This window comes from Sus scrofa, chromosome 1, assembly GCF_000003025.6.
Source record: "Sus scrofa isolate TJ Tabasco breed Duroc chromosome 1, Sscrofa11.1, whole genome shotgun sequence".
NCBI lineage: Eukaryota > Metazoa > Chordata > Mammalia > Artiodactyla > Suidae > Sus > Sus scrofa.
Window position 1 is genome coordinate 29,834,084 of NC_010443.5, and position 26,015 is coordinate 29,860,098.

Below are 26,015 nucleotides of genomic sequence, written 5' to 3' on the forward strand. Positions count from 1 at the left end.
CATTCTGAGAACAAAGAAAAACCAAAGCATCATTGTAGCCCACATGCTTTAGTGGGAACAAGCTGATCTGTAGGATTTCATTCACCTTGTATGTAATCAGAAAGGGGCTGGGCGATGCTTAAAGAACGTCCATTTCCCAGAGCTCCTGTTGTGGCTCAGCAGAAACAAACCCAACTAGAATCCATGAGGACTCGCTCAGTTGGTTAAGGATCCAGCGTTGCCGTGAGCTGTGATGTAGGTCACAGACGAGGCTTGAATCTGGCATTGCTGTGGCTGTAGTGTAAGCGGGCGGCTGCAGCTCACCTTCCACCCCTAGCCTGGAAACTTCCATTATGTCAAAAAAAAGAGAGAGAGAGAACTTCTATTTTCCAGCACAAGCTGTAAACATGTGGCAGGTGCATCATAAATACTAGTTGAAATGTTCAGGTTTGTTTCCGTTTGCTATTTTATTATCTGAGGGATAAGAAAGGTACAGAAACATCTAATGATGAGCAAAGGAAATGTACAAATGATGAGTTAACTGAGAGCCGTGTTAGGATCCAGCACGAAATGCAGGAAGTGAGTTCTGCCTGGTTCACCTTCTGCCCATACTAGCACAAGCTCGTTTCTCTGTCCAGAGGAATGACTAGAACGCAAAGCTGTATCTCATGGCATCTTCTTTAGGTCAAGAACGGGTGGCAGGGAAGGAAACAGAGAAAATCAGAGAAGGACAAGGCTGGGAGAGTTAGGCTATGGGAGAATTACTGCATTAGACCACGTGGCTTCGTGGTCTCAGCTCCCTGCCTGACTAGTTGTGATGTTAGAGATAAGTCACTTAGCCTCTATTTTCTGCTCTGTAACATGGGTACCTGCCTCACAAGTTGTCGTTTTGTTTTGTTTTAGGTTTTTTTTTCAAAAGAATCATTTGAGTTAATGCCCTTAGCATAATTTCTGGCACATAATTAGTGCTCCATAAATTTTGGTTTTCACTCTTTAAGCTTTTCTAAAAGGATCCCAATTTCTCTTCTTTTTTCAATAAATATGATTTGCTAAATATATAACTGAAGGTAAAATGTCATAACGCTATAAGGACTTTTCTATAAATATAGTCACAAATCAGGGGGGAAGATATATTCTTCTTCTCCAGCCCTGATTTTGTTTCCGATTGGATGACGATGGGATGATGCCACACCCACACAAAGACCCATTTAGTCTGGTCTCTCTGAGTTGGACATACCCTCCTCCTCCTACTAGAAGGCTATCACACAAGCAACAGAAGACTCTGGGATAGTTCCTCCCTTAAAGACAACTATGCATAAATAAACTGGATTACTTTGCTGTAACAGCAGGCTACAAAAAAGTCCCAACAATCTGTACATTCTGAGTTTCCATACTCTCCGTCTCAGGCCTTGATTTGTTTGACAGGTCTTGGAGAGAGAGAGTGAAGGAGGCATTCACCTAGGGCAAAATCAGGTTGAAACAAAGATACTGTTTCGTGCTTTGTTGAAGCTGTGAAGTGTCAGACGTGCCACGACTCTCTGGGCATAACACTCTTGGCTGAAAATTTGACACACTCTCCCTTCTGGAATGTCTTTGCAGAAACTGTTCCTGCCTCTGCAAGATTAACTAACACCATCTGGGAGTCTCCTGGGCCCTCGCACTGAGCCTGCCGTTTGCATCTGCCTGTTTCTTTTCTCTGCCTCTTTTCAAAGGTGCAGGAATACAAGAGCTAACTACCCCCCAGCTAGTGGCCAAACGCTGTCAGTTCCCAAGCCTGGAAACCCTCGGCTTCCAACTCTGCATCTGAAGGCAAAAACAATCCTCTGAGGTTCGGCCCTCCCACTGCCTGTGATAGGCTGCTTGGAATAGCAACAGCCTGTGTCACCGAAAAGGGCAAAGCTTTCGGAAATAGAAACAAAGTTGGTCACAAATCACATTGGCTTTGCCCGAAGTTTTTTTTTTTTTTTTTTTTTTTTTTTTTTTTTTTTCCTTTCACCTTTCTTTAGCATGCGACCATGGGGAAAGTGACTGCTTCTGTCAGTGGGGGAAGTCGGGGTGGTTTGGTGCCGAGGGAACGGCTGTAACTTCTACGTGACCATGGTACCTGTTGAAAACGCAGAGGGCCCCAGTCTGCTGAAACCGAAGGGGCGAGCAGCCGAGACTGATGGCAGCGACAGAGCCAGCGGCGGCCGGCATCCTCCCTGGGCGAGAGGTAAAGCGAGGCAGCCAGGCGCGGGGAACCGCGAGAGGAGCCAGCTGGATGCGTGTCTCACTGTGTGTGTGTGTGTGTGTGTATGCGTGCGTGTGCGTGTGTGTGTACACGTGAGCTTGCTAGGTGCCTGCAGAAGAGGGGACAGGATCTGGTGGGAGGAATGACAAGGAGCTCTAACGTGAAGATTGAAGTCTCGCTACTCATCAGCCGGGTCTCATCCTCCGTTTTGACCACATGATGTATAAATCTTTTTCATTTGGGGAAATTGTTTGGCAAGAGAATTACACGTGCAAACGCACCCATGTACACATACACACACTTTTCCAGTTATTGTCCCAAACAGATAATCCATAACAACTGGGCTTTACAACCACCATTTTTAAAAAAACATTTTAAGGAGGCTTCATAAAATTATTAGTTACATAATCATCAAACACAACTTTCTTTTTAAGTTCCCAGCATCTGTTTGTAATGAATGTGAGCATTATTTACACCCTAAAATCTCTGCTTCCTTGTGCCTGCTTTCTTTAAAACTGGACTTTCGGATTGAGGTTTATGTCATACTCTTCCTTCCAGAGGTGAAATTTGGAAAAGTTTTAATTCATTTGTTCTCTTTGTTAAATCCACTGCCTTTCTTGGCTTCCACATTTACAATTTTCACAGACACCTGGCACACTTTTAGTCGCCTCTCCCTAGTCGGTTCGTTTGTAATCAAAGCAATAGAAACTCATCATAACACGAAATGAAATCAAACACAAATAAGGTCTCCTTCCCACTGCTTCCCTCCGCTCTGCTCCCTGTAATCAGTAATACTGTCCCAGGCCATATATTGGAATTTCATGAATGGTCCAAAACACTAAACGATACAAAAGGGATTTACCTTTCACCTTGGGAAGGATCTGTATATTTATGTTTGCATCGTGGGTTTGTCTGATCTTGGAATTGACTCCACGACCCCTGTCAGAGAGGCACGAGCTGCCCCCCCCCCCACTCAGCCTGCCTCCGCTTCCGACCTTCTAATCAAGAATCAATATCTAGGGTCACCTTTCTGTGGGCCCAGGCCTCTCTTCTTTGCCTTTCTCTCTAAGTGCGATCTTTGGTTCCTAAGTCTAAGAGCAGACAAAGGCAACTGGCACTGGAGGTAAAGAGAAAGAGCGGCCAAGTTCTTCTCTCTGAATTCCGACAAGATTGAGTTGTAGGGCGAGCTGAGATGGTGATATCAACAAATGGGTTAGGGAGTTCCTGTTGTGGCTCAGTGGGTTAAAAATCCAACTATATCCCTGAGGATGCAGCCTCGCTCAGAGGGTTAAGGATCTGGTGTTGCCATAAGCAGTGGCATAGTTTGCAGAGGCAGCTCAGATCTGGCGTCGCGGTGGCTGTGGTGTAGGCCAATGGATGCAGCTCCGAATCAACCCCTAGCTTGGGAACTTCCATATGCTGCAGGGGCAGCCTAAAAAGAAAAAAAAAGGGGGGTAACTATATAGTCAACGATAAATATCACAAAGAAGATGAAAGAAACTTTGTCCTGTAGAGGCCTCGACAATAACAATTACAAATGGACTATGCAGTCTTGATATGGCTTTGAAAGTACAATACTCTCAATAGGTTAAATTGCCCAAGTTCACAAAGATCCCAAAGGAAGGGAAGATGTATGTGTGCTTGTACAGTTTGAATATACACACGAAATTCAATTTAAAGTGCAACTGTTTATGTTGTTGGAAATAAATGAATAAATACCATAATTTTCTTTTACATGTCATTTTTATTTTTATGGCCGCACCTGTGGCATTTGGAAATTCCCAGGCCAGGGATCAAATGGGCACAGCAGCAGTGACTAGAGCCACTGCAGTGACAACACTGGATCCCTGACCCATGGTGTCACAAGAGAAATCCAAATTTTTAATTTTTTAATTAACTTTTATTATGTAGACGAGGTAACCTAAATCCTTTTCTTAAATCCTAAGTGAATACGGCTTTGATATAGGCTACATGTAGTATATATTTAAACAAATACAAATGTTTTCTTATTACGTTCATAAACTTTCCCAAATTGTCTTAAACATTCTTGACACCCAAACACAATTATACAGACAAATTATAATGAAAGCATAGTTCAGACTTGCTCTATTGTTTTGACGCGTTCCTTCACCTCTCCTCTTGGGATTTTGTTTTAGTCTCACTTACAAAGTTGCTGGAGGTTTAATGAAATATTCGACAAATATTCCTACCAAGTTTTTTATATTTTAAACTTCCATAGTTGCATCCAGGAAATTCCAAGTATGTAAAATATGCTCAACAATTATCCTACTACTCCTGCATTTGAAAGTAGCAAATTGTTCTAGATTCCTAGATGAAAAAACTTAAGTACAAAGAGGAATGAATTATACAACCCAGGAAAAGGTAATTATGTCCTTTGAGATACTGAAAAATGAGACAAAACAAAACCCCTAAGCCTGTAATTGCACCCCCTTGATGCTATTGTGTGTCATGAAAAGTGCTGGCCGTCCTCCTCAGCCAACCCTCTAAACGGAAGGAATGCTTTGTAAATCCAATGGCGAGGAGCTAATGAATTCAGATTTATTTTCAAGAAGTTATAACTCAAAGTGGATACATTTTTAGTCTACCTTTCAGTGTTCACAAACACATTATAACTGCCTTTACAGGGCAGGGTTGAGTTCAGAACTCCTGGTACCTAGAACCAACAACACAGAGAGGTGAGGTGAGAAACAGGGGCAGCTGGGGCACCTTCACACAAGGAGTCCAGAAGATGTGTTTGGCCCAGGCTCACGCAGTGGCGGATCAAAGCTGACTCTTGTGATCTCTGGCCAGGCGGCTCTTCCATCTCAGGAGCTGGGTTTCCCAGGGTCTTCTTCTTCTTCTCTTTTTTAAAAATCTTTTTAGGGCCACACCCTCGCCTATGGAAGTTCCCAGACTAGGGGTCGAATCGGAGCTTCAGCCGCCAGCCTATGCCACAGCCACAGCAATACCAGATTCGAGCCTCGCCTGCAGCCTACGCCACAGCTCATAGCAATGCCAGATCCCCGACCCACTGAGGGAGGCCAGGGATCAAACCCTCATCCTCTGGATACTAATCTGGTTTGTTAGCGCTGAGCCATGATAGAACTCCCTTCCAGGCTCTTCTAATTCATGGTTCAAACAACTGGCTAGGAGCAGGGCTTCCTTAAGCCCCTCATTACCCCACCAGAGCTGCTTTTTCCTCTCATGTCTCTTCAAGAGGTCAGACGCCAAGAACAACATTCATTGTATGAGTGCAGGTTCTCTGCACTGTAGATCCAGCTGCCAAATACACCAGCACACAGATCACTGGAAATGGACTCACTGACCCAGCTGAAAGGGCTGCACTATATCCCCTCTAAGACCCTGCTAAACCCAAAATGCCACAGTCTGGCAATTAAGAAATTCACATCTGACAAGTTCTCAATGTGGCTCAGTGGATTAAGAATCTGACTAATATCCGTGAGGATGCAGTTCAATCCCTGGCCTCACTCACCGGCTTAAGGATCTAGCATTGCCTCAAGCTGCGTCATAGGTTGCAGAGGCAGCTCTGATCTGATGTGGCTGTGGCTGTGGCTGTGGCGTAGGCCCGCAGTGGCAGCTCCGATTCAACCCCTAGCCTGGAAACGTCCATATGCCACAGGAGTGGCCAAAAAAAAAAAAAAAAGAAAAAAAGAAAAAAGAAATGCATACTTAGGCCATCAGGAGAATACCCTAAGGCAGTTCTTCTCAAATGCATTGAAAGATGTGAACTCCTTTTTGTGAGTGGAAGCTGAGTAGGTGCTTGCTAGGCTTGCTGAAGGAGGAACTCGAGGCCAAATCGGTATAGCAAGAAATTTGCTGAGGCATCTGAGAGAGATGGGCTGAGCTCAAGATAGCCTCAGCCCCGACTTGGAGAAGTTAGTTTTATATAGGGTCCAAGGAGGGAACTTGTGGCGAGGACAATGACAGGAAGGTTATACAATTTGGGGGAGGGGGTCGAGTCCCACACCTCGTGATTGTGATGGGGGTAGTTATGGGGGAAGGGCAAAATTACACCACGTGGGAAGGTTGTTGGGGTTGGCGTCTCATGACCAGGTTGTGCCGAAACAGGAATTGACGTACAGAGGGCAGTTAATCTTTACAGGTGGTTAATCTTTGCAGGCAGTTGTTTCCCGTAGGACATTGTTTCTTGCTGTCCAACTCGAAGGGCCACATTCCAAGGGAGAGGGGCTTCTTCCATTCTCCTGGGAACCTGTCAGTGGTCAGTACCTAGAACAGGCAAACATGGTGCCGCTTTAGTGGAAGGAAGGGAGGTGGAAAAAGAAGACCTTCCACCTGGCTTCTTCCTTGCTCCTTCCCGTCCTTTGTGGCCTGGAGCCGGCTCCTGGGTTGGGAGCCCATCACTACTTTGGTTAGGCAGGCTGCTTTTGAGGTTAGGGCATATTACTGTGCTCCTACTATGAGCCTTGGGCTCTCAGGTTTGGGCTAAACTGGGCCTCTTGAATTCAGTCAGGCCTGGCCTTTTTTTTTTTTTTTTTTTTAGGGCCCTACCGTGGCATATGGAAGTTCCCAGGGTGGGGGGGGTGTTGAATCAGAGTTGCAGCTGCAGGCCTTTGCCACAGCCACAGCAATGCCAGATCTGAGCCTCATCTGCGACCCACACCATAGCTCAGAGCAGTGCTGGATCCTTCACCCACTGAGCAAGGTCAGGGATTGAACCTGTATCCTCATGGATACTAGTTAGGTTCTTAACCTCCTGAGTCATGACAGGAACCAGCCACATGCAGAACTTGTTCATTAGCCACTCAGACCCTGTGTTTAGCAACCTCCTTTCTGGAGGCAGGAACTCCAGCCCTGGCCTTCTCAGACTTTCTCAGGCAGACCAAGGGGAAATGTACTTGTAAGACAGACTGAGGAGACTTTGGGGGACAAACTTCTCACCAGGGGAGAGAAGGTCAGGGGACCGGCTTGACCTGACACCAGAGCTTTAGCTGTGAGACCAACCTAGCAGTCATTGTGGGAAGACCCAGGCCTTGGCCATTCCCATTTCCCAGGCTTTCCAATCACTAAAAAGCGACATCTGAAACTAATATGATATTGTAAATCCACTATACTTCAACAGAAAAAGCAGAGAAAAAAATTTTAACAAAATATAAACAGTATGTAAGTATCAAAAGAAAGTGAGAAGACCCTTGACAAAAACTGTGTTTGTAAAAACATGTGTACTTAGGAGTTCCTGTCATGGCGCAGTGGTTAGCGAATCCGACTAGGAACCATGAGGTTGAGGGTTCAGTCCCTGCCCTTGCTCAGTGGGTGAACGATCCGGCGTTGCCGTGAGCTGTGGTGTAGGTTGCAGACACGGCTCGGATCCCGCATTGCTGTGGCTCTGGCGTAGGCCAGTGCTACAGCTCCGATCGGACCCCTAGCTTGGGAACCTCCATATGCCGCGGGAGCGGCCCAAGAAATAGCTAAAAAGACAAAAAAAAAAAAAAAAAAAAAATGTGTACTTAACAAATGAAGGTCAATTACAACGGCAAAAACACAAAACAAACCAAACAAACAAAAAAACGGTGTGAAGATTGATGTTCTCAAGGAAATGACAGAGGAATTTATAGATATTTGAATTTGTAAAGGATTTTAGACTTTTTTGTCTGGAAATAAGACCAGATTTAAAGATAACATCTCCCCTTGTTCTTCAATCAGCTTATCTATCTCTGGAAAGGCATAACAAGAGTCTAAGTTTGAGGCATTTTGTGACACTGGGGCCTGGACAAATGGCTTTTCTGGAAGGGAGAAGGCCCCAAACAAACATGGAGCGGGCTGTTTCTCCACCATCTCTAGGTGGTGTTTGGCTTATATAGCAAGGCTCTTTCCCCTTCTAAGATCACATCATCTAGGGAGGGCTTTTGCACAAACAAATTTATCCAGGCTGCTGCAGCAGTAGCAAAAATGCATCGGTGAGAGCCTGACAAATAAGGCGAAGGCCAAAGGAGCCACCGCTGACCCTGAGGGCCTGAAATTAGCCAGCAAACACCAGCATGCCTGAACAGGTTTTGTAGCCAAGTGCTCTGATAGGTCAGTGCCTCTGTCCAGTCGCTAAATACTTGCAACATTACTCCTCTGGCTGGTGAGATTACCAGCAAGACCCGAGGTGGTGGCATTCATGGCAACAAGACTGGTGGCAGCTGATAGGACCTGTGGGCCCTCAGGTATGTTCTTTATGTATTCTCAAGGGGGTACTTTTGAGTGGTCAAGACCTCGTAATAGCTGGTGAAAACAGAACTGGAAATGCAACGAGTCCATCCCGAGCTACCTGTGGAAAGCTCCACTTGACAAGTATGTATCAGAGTTGAATCAGCCCACTTTAAAGTGCAGCTTTTAACTGCTGTAGATGTGTGGGATGATATTTTTCAGTCAAGAAGAGTGAGATCTTGGAATCCCCTGGCAGCTCAGCAGGTTAAGGATCTAGCGTTGTTGTTACTACTGTGTCAAAAGTTCAGTCCTTGGCCAGGGTACTTATATATGTTGTGTGTGCTGCCAAAAAAAAAAAAAAAAAAAAGAATAGTTAGTTCTTGAATCTGGTTTTATAGGTAGCATCTTCTCACCAGATGGAACTGAAATACTATTTATCCTTAGAGTTCAAAAAGTTCTGTGAGCTCCAAACAGGCCTCCATTGGTGTGGCATTAGCTTCGGTTTTTAAGAATTTGAAGCAGCTATTTATTCAGATTACATGAGCAAGAACTGGTTTTCTGCATTTTTTTTTTTTTTTTTTTTTTTTTTTTTTTCTTTTTGGAGCTGCACCTGGTATGTGGAAATTCCCAGGCTAGGGGTCAAATTGAAGCTGCAGCTGCCTGCCTATGTCACAGCCACAGCAATGCCAGATCCAAGCTGCATCTGCCACCTATACCACCGCTCAGGCCATGCCAGATCCTTTGACCCACTGAGTGAGACCAGGGATAGAATCCACATCCTCCTGGATACCAGTTGGGTTCTCAACCCACTGAGCTGTGACAGGAACCTCCATGGCAGGGTTTTCTTCAATTCTTAAACTGAATGGAGTTGGGACTCCCTAATTCAATTTTTTACTCATGAACAGTCTTCCCCAAGAGGATGAGCTAGTGAATAAAACAGGCGATGAAAGCCACGTAACAGTACACCAAGTCATGGTGGTGAGAAAGGGGAAAAGTTGGAATGAGCTTCTTCCCAAGGGGCTATGGATCAAATACCAATGAGGATAACTGCCCTTCCCATCTTTCCTCAAAAAGTACCCCATCTCAGTTAGAGGCAAGAACCTGAAATTCCCTCTAAGTATTTCCCAGCTGAAACACCAAACCAGATATATTCCCTTTATAGTAAATCATAAAATCACATCTGTTTTCTCCTATTTTGAGGTGGTTTTGTTTGTGTGTTTGTTTGTTTGGCTCTTTGCTATTACTTCTCTTCCCGTGTCATAGCACATTTATTCATGCATTTGCTAAATGGCCATGTCTCGAGGACATACTAATTTTTCTATACAATTTACATAGAGGTAATAAGACTAAAAATAATTTATCACATTTTCTCATTTTCAGAGCTTTCATTCTTTTTGAACAATGACTCACTTGATACTGTTCTTCCAAAATACCAGGGAGAAAAATGAAGTCCTTTGTTTGACTTATAGGAGTATTTTTTTTCCTTAAGTAAATCAAGTGTTATTTACCTTGAAATTGTTAAATTGTGCTTCTCTTGGAAGTAATTGTTTCTCAAAAACATTCATGACTCAGATCTGCCTGGCATTGTCAGGCTCTAGGGCTGTTAGCTACATCCATATCATTTTATTTTTACTATTTATTTTTTAAATGCGCTGCTCCTGCATGCACTTGTTTCCATGCTTTGTGGAAGCTGGAATCAGAAGTCACATGCAATGCTCATTTAGAAATGGCATCTCAGCCTCAGAGGTGCCAGGCTTTTTAAGAATAGGGGGGAAAATGTAATTAGAATCAATTTATTTATTTATTTATTTTTGGTCTTTTTGCCTTTTTTAGGGCCGCTTCTGAGGCACATGGAGTTTCCCAGGCTAGGGGACTAATCGAGCCATAGCCACCGGCCTACACCACAGCCACAGCAATGCGGGATCCGAGCCGCATCTGCAACCTGCACTACAGCTCACAGTAATGCCGGATCCTTAACCCACTGAGCAAGGCCAGGGATCAAACCCTCGACCTCATGGTTCCTAGTCGGATTCGTTAGCCACTGCGCCTCGATGGGAACTCCTAGAATCAATTTATATCAGAGAAACATCCCAAAGCTAATGAATGGTTCATTTCTATTGGGGAAAAAAAAAAAACCAAAACAACAACAACAACAACAAAAAACACTGGGAAAGCTCAAGACAAGATCACAGGGAGAATTTTTCATGTAAGCCCAATTACGTAGGTATTGCCAGAAATAAAGGAATTCAAGAATTTATGAAAAGTCGTAGTTGTTATGCTAGAAACAAGGTATCATTTCACTTCCTTTGCTATCAGTAAGAAACTGTTTCAAAATTTTACTTCCTGGAGTTCCCATTGTGGCTCAGTAGGTTAAGAATCATACTAGTATCCATAAGGACGTGGGTTGAACCCTGGCCTCACTCAGTGGTTAAGGATCGGGCTTTGCTACAAGCTATGGTGTAGGTCGTAGATGAGGCTCAGATCTGGCCTTGCTGTAGCTGTGGCTTAGGCATGCCGCTGAAGCTCTGATTCCACTCCTAGCCAGGAACATCTAGATGCTACAAGTGTGGCCATAAAAAGAAAAAACATTTTGTTAAAGTTTCTGAAGGCAATGATAATGGTGACAGAAGTAGGGAGTCTTAGAAAACCCCAACTGCATGGCTCTAAATGCACTAGCTCTTTGGAATCACCCTTATTTTAATATTTAAACAAAAATAGCTCCAGCTATGTCTTCCTTTGATTGGTGGAAGTCTCTCATTAGGGTATATATAACTGGGTCACTTTGCTATACAGTAGAAGTTGGCACAGCACTGTAAATCAACTGTATTTTAATATATATATATATTTAATGTGTGTGTGTGTATATAGATGTATATAAACGTATTAAAAAAAAAAAAAGAAAATTCTCTCATTAGGGATGCACACACCCCTCAGAGCTACTTTTTTGGAGGGTCAGAAGCTTTTACTCAGTAATCCAATTCTTCCCACCCTATCCTGTCACCATGACTCCTCTCTATCTCTTAGGGATTATAGTTTCCAAAATCTTAGCAACTCTGGGCTAGAAAGGAAAGAGAGTGACTTGTTGCATTCTAGAATATGAAATCAGTGTTAAGAAGAGACAAAGCACAGATGGGCCACTGGAATGGTACATTCTAGAACCAACTTCTAGAAGTTGCATTTTGGCATGTACTGTTTTCGACAAGCAAAAAACCTACAGACTGCTTTAAACAATGCAGGAATGACATCACTTGTTCACAGTCAGGGAACCAAAAAGTGGAAGCAAAAAAAAAAAAAAAATTCCTTTTTCAGTCCAGTGGGGCCACACCAAAAAATAACTTCCAGACATCAGAAATTTGGCCAGCTGTGCACGTCGACTGCTCCTCCAGGTCTAATGAAAAGAGCTTCCAACTGCAGCTGGGTGGCTAGAATAAGGTGTGTCAGGCACTGGAAACCCAATAGCTGTTCCAACTCCTTTCTGATTTTTTTTGCCTTTCCTGTCTGGGGAGCTAGAAGATTCCCATACTCACTTCTCAGTTATCTCTTGCAGCCAAGTCTAACGATGGAACTCACTGGTTCTGGTCAATGAGACGTTAGGGTAGGTCTTTGGAAGGAGGAAAAGAGTTTTCCTCAACCTTTTTAGGGTCTCTGGATGAGTCTGAAAATTAACTGACAAAGACAGATGACCAAAAAAGCATCCGTATTTATTTAAGTATTCTGTGACATGGAAACCTCCGTAAGGAAATAAAGACCTGAAGAAATGACTAAGCTTGAATATTTGTGCTAGATTTGATGAAGAGTGTGTACAGGCATGTAAAATGTGATAAGTCGAGAAGTCTGAGGTCAAGTTCCGCTTGTGGCTCAGTGGTTAATGAACCCGACTAGCATCCATGAGGCCTGGGGTTCGATCCCTGGCCTCGCTCAGTGGGTTAAGGAGCCATGGTGGAGGTCACAGATGCGGCTCGGATCTGGTATTGCTGTGGCTCTGGTGTAAGCCAGCGGCTACAGCTCTGATTTGAACTGGGAACCTCCATATGCTGCAGGTGCAGCCCTAAAGAGACAAAAAAAAAAAAAAGTCTGAGGTGAGTGTGATAAACTAGGGGGAAACTTAACAAGACTGTTCAAATTCTTCTTGGTGTCCCTTTGTCTTCCGAGATAAGGATGTTGCTTTCCTCTGGGCAGAGCAGACAGCGCCTCCCCTCACACGTGGGGGTGTTATGACCTGCCTGCTTTAGGGGGACAGGGCAGCGGAAAGGCTGGAGGGAACTTCCTGCGTGGGCCTTTTCTCAAATTCCTTCAACTTAAAATATTCACTATGCCAAGGTGCCTTGGGGTAGTGTGTTCCCAATCCAATCATTTTCCAAGGTGCTTCTGGAAAGTTGCCTCTGTGATAGAAGGAGAGAGTCATCTGGGGAATAAACACTTGCCCTAGGCCTTCTTCCATTGTCTCCTACCTTTGAGGCTGGTTGTGAAAGCATCGAATGCCTGGAGCTGTGACAGCCACGTTGCACTTGGTGACAAACTGGGAACAAAAGCCAGCCCTCTGAGGAGGCAGGAACAGAAGGATGGACAGAGTGTGAATCCTCAGAGACACTTAACTCAGCTTGGTCGGCTCACGAATTAAAGAGTAAATGCTCTTGTTTTCCAAGTTTTTGGTTTCTTGCAGTCAAACATATAACTGATTTGGGGGCTAGGTAAAGAGAAGGTGACAGTCTGGTTATTGTCAAGTACATTTAAAATGCAAAGGCAAAGCATGCATTTTAAGATTTCTCTTGGAGTTCTCTAGTGGCGCAGAGGGTTAAGGATCTGGCATTGTTACTGCAGCAGTTTAGGTCGCTGCTGTGGCATGGGTTCGATACCTGGCCTGGGGAGTTCCACATGCTATGGGCACAGCCAAAAAAAAAAAAAAAAAAATCTCTTTACAGGAAACAAATACATTTTGGATGGCATCTGATTTCTGTTCTCTGTAATTTTTCTTTTTAATGGACTCTGAAAAAAGCCATGCAGAGTACCTGGTGATAAGAATGAACTGTGGTGAGGATGAAACTAGCTGAGATCAGGATGCAAATAGTCCTTCTGTGAGACATGTACAGTTTGAGAGTCTAAAACTGTAAGAGCAGAATTATTATCTGAAATGTGTGATGTGGAGAATAAGAGTAACTATTCCGCAATGTGCATAAGGACAAGAATATAGAGATGAGAGAGGAAATGAATATAAAAAACTAACACACCAATAATCATTCCAAAACAAATGGAGAGGGGGAAATAAACCAAAATACTAGAGGACATCTTTTCTTTTTTTTTTTTTTAATGTTTATTTTTTTATTTTTTAGGGCCACTTCTGTGGCATGTGAAGGAAGTTCCCAGGCTAGGGGTTGAATCAGAGCTGCAGCTGCCACTCTACGCCACAGCCACAGCAATGTCGGATTGAGCCACATCTGTGCCCAACACTGCAGCCCATGGCAACACCAATCCTTAACCCACTGAGCAGGGTCAGGGATCGAACCCACATCCTCACGGATACTAGTCGGGTTCATCACCCCACTGAGCCACAGTGGGATCTCCTAGAGGACACCTTTTCTGGGTAGAACTCAACCAGTAGGGGAAGAAAAAAAAAAAAAATCTAGAAGAATCAAGTACTCAGACTTGTCCTGGTAAAAATTTCTAACTGAAGGAAAGATGAAAGAAAGGAAAGAATGAGTGAAATTCCTACAAGTGATGGGGCAGAAAAGGAGAGTTAACAGAGTAAAATGTGGGGGGGTGCTCTTATGTGGGCTTAACTGATACCCCCTCTTTACACCTTCCCAGTCAAGAGAATTTGGAGAAGGTTAGTTTCAGGTTAGTTTCTGGTTTTGGAAATATCAAAAGGAGAGAAGGCAAAGTCCCTTATCTTTTGTCCTAGAAAGTTCAAACAATGGAAAGTGGAGGGAGGCCAGGTTTTCTGTTGGTCTGAGTCTCATTGCCTGTTAAAGAGAGGATTGGGGTGCAGGGTAGCAGGGGAGAGGTGGTGGGGGAAGAGGGGAGAATGGTTACATAAAGTCGAGTGCCCAATAATATCTACCATCACAAGGAGCATCACACGTGGTCCAGAGGCAAGAGGCAGCATCCAGGACCTTTGACAGCTGTTGGAAACACCACACACCACATCCTCGGTGCAAGGAAGTTTTCTGATTCATCCAGCCCTCTCCTTCCTGGGCATCCAGTACTCTCTGCTGAGTTCTGGCGTCAGGCCCCGAGAGGGCCCCACAGTAAAGATACCCCTGCTCTCAAGGGCTCCCAAAATAAGGCAGGAGACACACTAATCCAGGATGTTGTGAGGCCCTGGACACAAAGGCAGGAGAGAGAAGAGATTGATTCTAACCACAAATAGAGAGTCTGGAAGGTTGTGGAGAAGCAGGGATATTTGAGCTGTATTTTCCAAGATGAATGAGGTTTTCTTAAGCAGTGAAGGAAAGAGGTGCCTTGAGGGAGAAGAGCATGAAGAGAAGCACAAGTCTGGGAAAATGCAGGCATTTTGCAGAAAGAGTCAGTGGTGGGAGTTCCCATTGTGGCTGTACGAATGTGGGTTTGAACCCTGGCCTCCTCAGTGAGTTAAGGATCCAGCGTTGCCCCAAGCTATGGCTTAGGTCACAGATTGGCTCAGATCCCTAGTTGCTATGGCTGCGATGTAGGCCTGCAGCTGCAGTTCCAATTCAACTCCCAGCCTGGGAACTTCCATATGACACATGTGTGGCCCTGAAAGGAAAAAAAAAAAAGCCAGTGGTGCCGAAGAGCTGGAGTAGTGGCACCTGAAGACCGTTGTTGGGATCTGAAAACCTAGTCCCCAGAAAGGAGATCGCAGGACATGGGGGCTGAGTGGCCAGTGAACAAGTCTGTGTACTTGGCTGGCACCAAAAAAAATATATAAATACACGGAGTTTCCGTTGTGGCTCAGCAGGTTAAGAACCCAACTAGTATCTATGAGGACATGGGTTCAATCCCTGGCCTCGCTCAGTGGGTTAAGGATCAGGCATTGCTGTGAGCTGTGGCGTAGGTCACAGATGTGGCTTGGATCCAGAGTTGCTGTAGGTTGGCAGCTGAAGCTCCAATTGACCCCTAGCCTGGGAACTTCCACATTCTGCAGGTGCTGCCCTAAAATTAAAACATAAATAAAATGAAATGAAATGAAATGAAATAATAAAGTAAATAAAATGAAGTAAAATAAAATAAATAAAATGAAATAAAATATGGCAATGAAACACTTGAGAGTGTCTGCAAAGGTGCTATATTAACTCACTACTACCAGTACTGAAAGTGCTATAGAAATGCTAATATTGTGTGTTCACATGCTAAGCATTTATGCAAATATAAAGTCCCAGGTGTTAATCTCAAAGGAATACTAGGTATTAACCTTAAGCCTGTTGACCAACTGTGGGGAAGAGAGGATGAGGAAGGGCATTTGCAGCACCAATGTTATTCATTCATTTATTCATTCGCTCAGCAAACATTTATTGAGTACTGACCTTGTGCCAAAACTAGAGGTGAGAACACAGATATAGGGAAAGCAGAGTTCTTGCTTTCAAAGTTTTCCTGTGTAAGAGGAGAACAAAGAGGTAAATAAATGAGTGAGTAGTATTGCCATCAAAGATCAGAAAACATGCATTCTGTACTCGCAGAAGCACAGAGGGCCTGGGGGTGGGGGAGCAGAAGGTGGCAAAGCAGGGTGGCCATCCTGGAGGAGGTGATACTTGAGATGACTCTTGAATGATAGGTCGGGATGAAATGTCTTCAAGAAGAAGGCACAGAGAGAGGGAAGAGCACAAATGCAAGGCCATTGGGGCCACTGCAAGTTTTCCTTGAGCAAAACATGAAGGAGGGGGTCTTTCAAGTGTGTGAAGCCTTCGCAGTCAAGCTGTGTGTGCACACACTTCCCAGTCTATTGTAGGAGTCAGTTGGCTGGCAAATGTTTATTGTGTGTCCATTATGTACCCGCACCGTGTAACAGGCATATGAGGAAGAACAAAAGAAGAGAGTGGCAGAAACTCAAATATTGTGAAAAAAGGAGTGTTTCCTGTGCAGGCCAGTTAGTGTTGTGGGAGCACCAGCTGCAGACAATGCAGCTATTGTTGTGGGAGCGACTGCAGCCTCCTAGCCTGAGGCAGGGCGGGGGTGAGGCGGGTGTGCCCTTGTCTCAGTGCTCATTTGCATAAAGCCTCTGGGTTGTGATCACATTTTCAATGGGAACAGTTTTACTCTATTGTCTTATTAAGGAATCGTGGCTGCATCAAAAGGAAGCCTGCTGGCCTAACAAAGCAGCAAGACCCAGAGGGCAGGGGTGACCCAACAGCCTGTGGGTACCAGATGCAACTTTCCGGGTAGTTTCTCCTTCTGTGCTGTCCACAAAAGACTGAGAATTCCCTGTGGCACCTTTGGAGAACGCTGAGATGGAAAGGAAGGGGCCCTGTGAAGCAAAGCCAGGAGTAAAATGGCCCGGAATGCTAAACTTCATCGCAAATCTTAAGTGCAGACTGACTTCAGGACTGGTTTTTTCCTGTGGTTTTTTTGTTTGTTTGTTTTTTGTTTTTTGCTTTTTAGGTCTGCACCCATGCATGGCATATGGAGGTTCCCAGGCTAGGGGTCGAATCAGAGCTACAGCTGCCGGCCTAACGCCACAGCCACATCAACGCTAGATGTGAGTCGTGTCTGTGACCCACACCATAGCTCAGGGCAATGCTGATCCTTAACCCACTGATCAAGGCCCAAGATGGAATTTGCATCCTCATGGATACCAGTCGGGTTAGTTACTGCTGAGCTGCAAAGGGAACTCCCTGGATGTTTGTTTTTCTTTATGAAAAGGCTCTAATTATGATTCCTCACTCTCATCTCTCCTTTAGCACAGGGCTGGCTGCTTCTCCTTGGTTCACCCGGCTGCCCCAGACTCTGCCCTTTGTTTTTAGGCAAACGTCCTCTCTCTTTCCTCCTGCTCTGTCAGGTTTCTTAGGAAAGTCGACTCTACGTTCTGGCATCCATGAGATTACATCTTGCTTCTATCATCATCGGTCAAAAAATAGACACAGAAGAAAGACTCCACTCGACTCCACTCTTTATGTCTTTATTTTTTTTTCTTTATGGCAAAGTAGCACCAGGAAAATTTCCCATGGAGGAAGTCCCAAGGTATCTCAGGATGCAGTCTTAGAAGCCTTAGGGACTCGCCTTCCACATTGAATTAGAATTCTAAATCCTGCATGGCTGGCTTGAGGACCATAATGGGACCTCAACACAATAAGCAACAGTCATGAGATGAATGGAGAAGCTAGTTTGGGGCAGTAGTAGCCCTTAAAGCCTGGGAAAGATACATGCTTCAAATAAACTTTAGATATTCAAGAACTTAACTTAATTCTATAGCACATAATCCATGTTGTTATCTTCCTTCTCCCCATGGAAGCATATGGAAATTCCTGGGCCAGGGATTGAAGGTGAGCCGAAGCTGCAACCTACACCACAGCTGCAGCAACCCTGGATCCTTAACCCACTGTGTCACAGCGGGAACTCCATAGTGCAACTTTTTAAGCTTTTGAAGGCAAAATGCTATGCAGATAAACAAGAGAGGAGGGAGAGGATGTGATACAATTTTTTAAAAATGTGTAATTTTGGGAAAAGAATTTTGAAAATCAATCATATGAAGACAATTTTACTATATCTCAAAAGAATTATTCTCTGCGCTAGCTTTTGGATCTCAAGAGGGACCTTGACACACCGGGATGGTTTCCAGAACTTTTGCACACATCCCAGTCTGTCAGTGTTCATGAATCCTGAATAAAAGAATTAGACATTGGAAGCTAAGTCCAGAAAGCAGAAGGCAAAGCTAGACCTCTCTTCTGTCAGGACATATTTCCCCCTGACCCCAAGAAGCTGGCTTTGGGACTTGTACTGCCCCTTACTCCCTGTCCTCCTTAACCCATGGCCTTGACTTTCTCTAAGACAGGATCATAAAGCATCAAAGGAAGGAAGCCTTGTATCTCAAGGGGTCTTTCTTTTTTGTAGGGAAGCACTATTTCCCATATAACAAAAGGGGGAAAGTAGGAAATGGAAGAAGAAGGATGAGGTGGCAAAGACCATCTTCTGCCACTCACACTCCTCTGGCCTCTCTTCCCCAACTCAGTTATCCCCATGCTGCCTTGTGTCCCTCTAAATGTCCTTCTAGGTGCCTCATGCTACCTCCCAAGCATGTCACTTATTTCTCCAAGCTGAGTATTGGAGACCACTTGCCAAACACACACTCTAATCAACACATCAAGCGTAAATGAAACAAATGACGACAAGAAGAGATACACAGCAATGCAATATTCTTATCCCCATGTGAGAATTTGATCCAGTTCTCTTGGTGGTAGAAGAATTTGTTGTTGAGGATTTTTAAGATCATTTGGGGGAAAAAGAATATGTGGACATGGAGGGCATGTGAGTACTTTAAAATCATTTTGCATGTGAAAATTAAAACTGTAACTAATAAATAATAGAAAATAGAGACATCACCAGAATGTTAAGTTTCTGGGGGGGAAAGAGCCATTATTTGTTTTGTTTCATTATGGCGTATATATAGAGAGAGAGATCTGCATGTGTATATAGACATCTCCCAGTACTTAGGGAAATGCCTGCTGCCATATAGTATTAAAGATTTCTTTTCTGACTAGCTGGATAAATTGCTGATTTAATTTCAGTTTAATGTTTTTCATTTGCAATGCTTATATTTTATTGTGGATTATTGCATTATTTTATTGTGGATTATTGCATTTGTATTTGTTCCTCCATCTAAATATTTGATGCTTTTTTAGTGAAATTTTTTTTGAGTCTTTCATTTCCCATATGCCGCCAGGATCCCAGAGATGTAAAATACCTTGGGTGCTTGTGGTGGGAAGAGATTGCAGATCACCTTCATTTGACCTGCTCCGTTCACCAAAGCAAAACAGCGTTTTTAAACCCCATCTCCTACCCCTGCAGGGGCACAGCTGAGCAGTCTTATCTCAGCTTGTGATAATTGTGCATCCAAGCACACATTTCTAGTCCTTTTCATACACATCTCATTCGGCTTCTGCATCTCCTTTCCTGTGGTCTCCTCCTCTAAATACTGGTGTTCCCTAGGTCCCCGGACTCATCCTGCTTCTCTTTTCTCTCTATTCCATCTGCCTAAGTGATCTCATGCATCCCATGGCTTTCCTTTTTTTGGGGGGGGGGCTCACCCTTGGCATATGGAAGTTCCCAGGCTAAGCATCAAATCGGAGCTACAGCTCCCAGCCTATACCCCAGCCACAGTAATGCCAGATTCAAGCCATGTCTGCAACCTACACCACAGCTCACAGCAATGCCGGATCCTTAACCCACTGAGCAAGGCCAGGGGACCAACCCGCATACTCAGGGATACTAGGCAGGTTCGATTCCGCTGCACTATGACGGGAACTCCCCATCCCAAACACACACTGCCCAATCCCAAATATGAATCTCCAGCCTTGACCTGCCTCCTAAGCTCCAAATCTGTATACTCAATCTCCTACTTGACATTTTTACCTGAACATCTTCCAGGTAAAACTAGTAAAAACATTTATTCTAATGTGGATTTTTTTTCTTTTTTTAAAGTTTTATTGAAGTATAGTTGATTTATAATGCTTTGATAATCCCCATTGCACAACAAGTGATTCAGTTATACACATGCACATATCCACAGGCATGTGCACACAATTGTATATGGAATGGGTGGTCAGTGGGGACCTGCTGTTTAGGGAACTCTACCCAATATTCTGTAACATGGAGTTCCCATTGTGGATCAGCAGGTTAAGAACCCAACTAGTATCTATGAGGATGCAGGTTCAATCCCAAGGCTCGTGAGCTATGATGTAGGTTGCAGATGTGGCTTGGATCCTGAGTGGCTGTGGCTATGGTGTAGGCCTGCAGCTGCAACTCTGATTCGACCCCTAGCCTGGGAACTTACATATGCCATGGGTACCGCCCTAAAAAGAAAAAAAAGAACCATATTACGTAACGTAGACTTGCCGATTTCCACTTCTCCTTTTACCGCTACCCACGGCCAGGTCCCTTCCCCTTCCTCTCTAGGTTAGTCTGTTGCTTTATGTAGTACATAGCCTTGCATACAGGGCACTGAATATCATAAAACTCTCCTGACTGCTCAAACCAGACGGCCGTCATGGGTTCTGACGCACTTCCTGACCCTCCAACGCCAATTCTTGAACAAGGGTCATCGTTTCTGCTTCCAAATGAACTCTTGCATCTGTCTGCTTGTCTTCAGTTCCACTCCCACACCCAAATCTAAGCTGGCACCATCCCCTGTCAAGACGAAGGCGACAAACTCCCCACCTGCTACCAGAACTGCCCCTTGAAGAACTAGGCTTAGACTAGATGGCAGCAAGAAACTCAAAGTGTCCTCCCTTTTACTGGTTAGTGGGCATCCACCCCTGTACAGAGAGTAGAAAAAAAAAAAGTTGTCACTGTGACCTGCCAGGCCCTGTATGAAGTGTGTCCTCTGTACCTACCCATATTCAGGGCTGCCCTGTCCCACCTCCTTCTCAAAGTCACGCTGTGCCACTCCCCCCACCCCGTGACACCATGCTCAGGTCTTGGCAACTAATGCTTCCTCTGCCTGTGATACTCTTCCCTTGGCGTTGTGTTTTGTTTCGTTTCTGTTTTGACACGTTACAAACGTATAACACACACCTACCTACCTACCTACCACTGAAAATGAATGTTCACATTTTGCTCTTTTCCTTCAGATTTTCATGTTAAAAAAATGGAACACTATAAAGTCACTTTGGTTCTTCTTCCCCCAGGTCCCAGGCCCCTTCCTGCTTCCTCGGAGTGAGTGATGGGTGCGTGCGGTTGGCTCCCTGCCCTGCCCCACTTCTCCCTCTTTCTTTCTGAACTCAATCCTGGCTCTGTGAAGGCCCTCTTCACACCCCAGCCTCCCCAACATCCACAAGTGCTTCTGCAAAAGCCAGTGGTGGTGCATTGCAGCCCAGGAGACAGGAGGGCCCTAGAGGCTGTGCTCCGTTTTCCCCCAGGATACACAGTAGGGAGGGACCCGCAGGCCACTTCCCTCTCTGTCCTGCCCTCAAGGGTTTGCCTTAGACAGCGGGACCCAAGAAGCCAGGCTCTCAAATTTCTGACCCAATGCCAAGGCAGGAATTAACTGCATTCTTGTTTGTTCAGTCCTCCTCCTCTGTCATCTGCTCATCTCCCGTATCTGTCTGCTCCAAACAAAAACCAACACCAGCTCACAAATAACAGGAAATAACTTTCTAAATGTCTCCACCTGTCTCCTCCCCAAAAGTGAAAGAAAAAGGATTTTTCCTTTTTATCTAATTGTTTGGGCGAATGTACTATTTGACTCCGATTGTATGTGCCTATACTCAGTGCTGTGCAAAAGACACCCAGGCAAGCTTAAGTCTCCACCAGACACGATTCAGACCTGACCCTTTTCTCCACTCTGCTCGTAGGTTGCGGCATGTTTACTCTCCTATCATCTGTCACGGCTGCTGTCAGCGGCTTCCTGGTGGGATATGAACTTGGGCTCATCTCTGGGGCTCTCCTGCAGATAAGAACCTTGTTGGCCCTGACCTGCCACGAGCAGGAGATGGTGGTGAGCTCCCTCCTCATCGGGGCCTTACTGGCCTCTCTTGTCGGAGGGGTCGTGATTGACAGGTACGGAAGAAGGGCTGCCATCATCCTGTCGTCCTGCCTGCTTGGAGTTGGAAGCCTGGTCTTGATCGTCACTTTGTCTTATGCGGCTCTCATAGTGGGACGCATTGCCATAGGGGTTTCCATTTCACTCTCTTCCATCGCTACCTGCGTCTACATCGCAGAGATTGCTCCCCAACACCGACGAGGGCTTCTCGTGTCACTGAACGAGCTGATGATTGTCATTGGCATTCTTTTCGCCTATGTTTCGAATTACACATTTGCCAACATTTCCCACGGCTGGAAGTACATGTTCGGTCTCGTTATCCCCTTGGGAGTTTTGCAAGCCATTGCCATGTACTTTCTTCCTCCAAGTCCTCGGTTTCTGGTGATGAAGGGACAGGAGGAAGCTGCTAGCAAGGTTCTCGGAAAGTTGAGGGCCGTCTCCGATCCAACGGAAGAGCTCACGGCGATAAAATCTTCCCTGAAAGATGAATATCAGTACAGTTTTTGGGATCTCTTCCGGTCAAAGGACAACATGAGGACTCGAATCATGATAGGCTTGACACTGGTGTTTTTTGTACAAATCACGGGCCAGCCAAACATATTATTTTATGCATCCACTGTTTTAAAGTCTGTTGGCTTCCAGAGCAATGAGGCAGCTAGCCTCGCCTCCACGGGGGTTGGGGTGGTCAAGGTCATTGGCACCATCCCTGCCACCCTTCTTGTAGACCACGTGGGGAGCAAAACCTTCCTCTGTGTTGGCTCCTCTGTGATGGCAGTTTCCTTGGTGACCATGGGCATCGTGAACCTCAACATCCACATGAATGTCACCAATATCTGCAGAAACTATGGTCCTATCAACCAGTCCCTGGATGAGTCTGTGTTTTATGGACCAGGTAACCTGTCAGCCAGCAATGACACTCTTAGAGAATCCTTTAAAGGAATGACTTCCCATGGCAGAAGCTCAGTAATGCCCGTAAGAAACGACATGGATAAGAGAAGAGAAATGACCTCGGCATCCTTACCAAAGGCTGGACCAAGCCAAACTGAATACCAGGTGGTCACAGACCCTGAGGACGTGCCAGCTTTTTTGAAATGGCTGTCCTTGGCCAGCTTGCTTGTTTATGTTGCCGCATTTTCAATCAGCCTAGGACCAAGTAAGTATTTTATTTTTTATTCCTTCCCTCTCTCCCCCAATGAATGTTTCTGCATTGCTTTTGACCAGTCAGAGCACCCTACTGTTATAATACCTCATATGTGGAACTACTAGAAACATGATGGAGATAATATTGGCCATCCGATGTTTCTGCTCATGAGGAGATTATGCTTGCTTATGTTTGCTTTGTGAAATGTGCAGGGCTAGTATTCAACCAAGGATTAATTTCCCATTATCTGTCACATGAGGATACTTTAGCACCAGCTGATTGATTGGGAATGAATCAGACTTTGAAAGGTATTTTCTTCCCAAGAGAATATATTGTTTTATGAAAGCAAAGTTTACTGGGACAATATTTTCCTCTACATCATTCCTGAGTTTCTTCACTGGTAGAAGGAAAAAAAAAAAAATCCCATATTTACATTTTTTTTAAGGACACAGTTGTGGATGCATTGCAGAAATAATGAAGAAGAAGGGAATGGAGAAGGAATGACTATGGGAAGGAAGGTGTATTATTGAAGTGTCTTTGACCCCTGGAGTAACCGCTCAGGGCACTTTCCTCTGTCTGTTAAACAGGAGGATGGAAGTCAAGGTCTTCCCGTTGAACGCAGTGTAGACAGTTGACAGGGAGGTAGTTACAAGGTTGTTTTATTTGACAGCCAGTCTATTCCAATGACAAAATTTCATCACTTCTCTTGAGCAAATTCTCTAGAGTTTGCTAGAATAAGCTGTTGCAGTTCTTTAATCTTTTACCCTCACATCCAAAGTCTAAACCTCTCTGTAGGGAAGATGTGAAGCTTTCTTTTTACATCTCACTAGGAAATAATGTTCTTCAACGTCAAGGGTCGTCTTCCTACCACCCTCCACTCCCCTCTGTCACCTCTGTCTCCCTCCTTCTCATTCGGCTCCATCCCTCTCCCTCTCTTGCTTCTTAGTTCTTCTCTTACAGAGTTGAGGTTGAAACCTCTGTTTACAGTGATCAAGGAGCAGACACATTTGCCCCAATAAAAGGAAGTGATGGAGGTTCAGGGACAACAAAAAGGCATAGGAGGAGAAGGACTCTCATGGACATGTGCATGTTTCTGTTGCCAGGCACTGGACCGTGTTTCTGGAGAGGGCTCGCTCTACTGAGCCACTGTTAACCGTGCATTCAAATGCTACGTACCGAGTGGCTACATTTTTTTTTTTTAATACCCAGAACTATGCGCAATGCTAGGGACATAGTAATGAACAAGACAGGTACTGTCCCTGTCTTCAAGGAGGTTATAGTTGAATGGATTGAGCTATGCTCCCTGTGTCTGCTCCTTGCTGGTCAGTGACCAGCTGGTTCAGCCTGCTTAACCTTAGTTAATTACTAACTGGACATGTACCTGGCTGATGCAGCTTCTCCTCCAACTCCACTTCCTCATCTTTCAGTTTCTATTCCCACCTCTAAATGAGATCAGTCCCTAGATGTTGATTCATTCAAATTCCAGAGGGGGAATCTGATCGGCATCACTCTGTGCTGTGCCAAGTCCTAAGTGGTTGCTGTAGTCTAAGCAGCTGCGGTAAGATTGGACCACATGATCTAAGGCATGGATGCTTGGAAGCTGGCCCTTCCTTTGGCCCTATGGGTAGAGAGATTTCCCCATAAGGGACTGTGCATGGCCAGATAGAGGAAACGCTTCAATACCCTCAGTCTCCGATCTCGATGACTTGTTCCTGGAACCTGACCCTGCTTCCAAGACTGAAAATGATAAATATCTTTACTGAACAGTTTCTTGGAAATAGGTTTCTACCATTATTTCAGGATTCAGTTATTTTGGGTGTGGACCTGTGAGACACTTGTCTTAATCAGTTTAGTTTGCTATGACTTAGAGAATAAGTATCTATTTCTCATAGTCGGAAGCTGGGAAGTTCAAACTCGAGGTCCCAGGAGATTCAGTTCTTGGTGGGGCCGTCTTCCTGGCTTGGCAGACTTTTTGCTGTATAGGAGAGAGAAAGACAAAGGGAGAGAGAGGAAGAGAGTGAGGCAGAGACAGAGAGAGAGGAAGTAACTAGGTCTTTTGTGTCTCTTCTCATGAGGGCACTAATTCCATCAGGGAGGCTTCACCCTCAGGATCTAATTACTCCCAAAGGACCCATGTCTAAATCTTGAGGATTTAGAGATGGGAATCAGGGTTTAGGGTTTACACTGGGGATTAGAGTTTCAACATAGAAATTTTGGAGAAGCCATAAAAATGCAGTCAATAACAGTACTTATGTGGCCACTCATAAATAACGCTAATGAAATATGAGTAAGCACCTCTTAAAAACATTACTGGAATATAGTTGCTTTACAATGTGCTAATTTCACGTGTGTGGCAAGGCGATTCAATTATACATACATTCATTCTTTTTTAGATTCTTTTCCTATATAGGTTATTACAGAATATTGAGTATCATTCCCCGTGTTATCTGTTTTATATAGAGTAATGTATGTGTGTTAATCTCAAGCTCCTAATTTATCCCTCCCCGAGCAAGCACCTTTTTTACATTGCTCTTTTTTCTTTTTTTCTTTTTTTTTTTTTTCATCTTCAGCCACTCTGTGGCATATGGAGCTCCTGGGCCAGGAATCAGGTCAGAGCTACAGTCTCGACCTAAGCCACAGCTGCGGCAATGCCGGATCTTTAACCTACTGTTCTGGGCCGGGAATGAACCCGTGTCCCAGTGCTCCCAAGATGCTGCTGATCCTGATCCCATTGCACCACAGCGGGAGCTCCTACATTATTATTTTGAGCAATTCTTTCTTTCTTTACTTTTTTTGGCCGCACCCATGGCATGCGGAAGTTTGTGGCC

At 44.7% G+C, this 26,015-nt stretch overlaps 1 protein-coding gene across 4 annotated transcripts in view; it reads left to right on the top strand.

The window, feature by feature from the left end:
* SLC2A12 (solute carrier family 2 member 12) overlaps positions 1,881-26,015 on the top strand; it is a 66,033-nt gene continuing 41,898 nt past the window's right edge. Inside the window, exons 1-2 of one of the 4 annotated variants that reach the window (XM_005652670.3) lie at positions 1,881-2,191; positions 21,859-23,199. In XM_005652670.3, the coding sequence (XP_005652727.1) occupies positions 2,077-2,191; positions 21,859-23,199 (1,456 nt within the window). In that variant the 5' untranslated portion in view covers positions 1,881-2,076. Of the gene's footprint in view, positions 2,192-7,709; positions 8,398-21,858; positions 23,200-26,015 lie in introns of those variants that run through there. The other 3 variants (XM_003121191.6, XM_021087654.1, XM_021087644.1) reach the window with 3 other exon arrangements.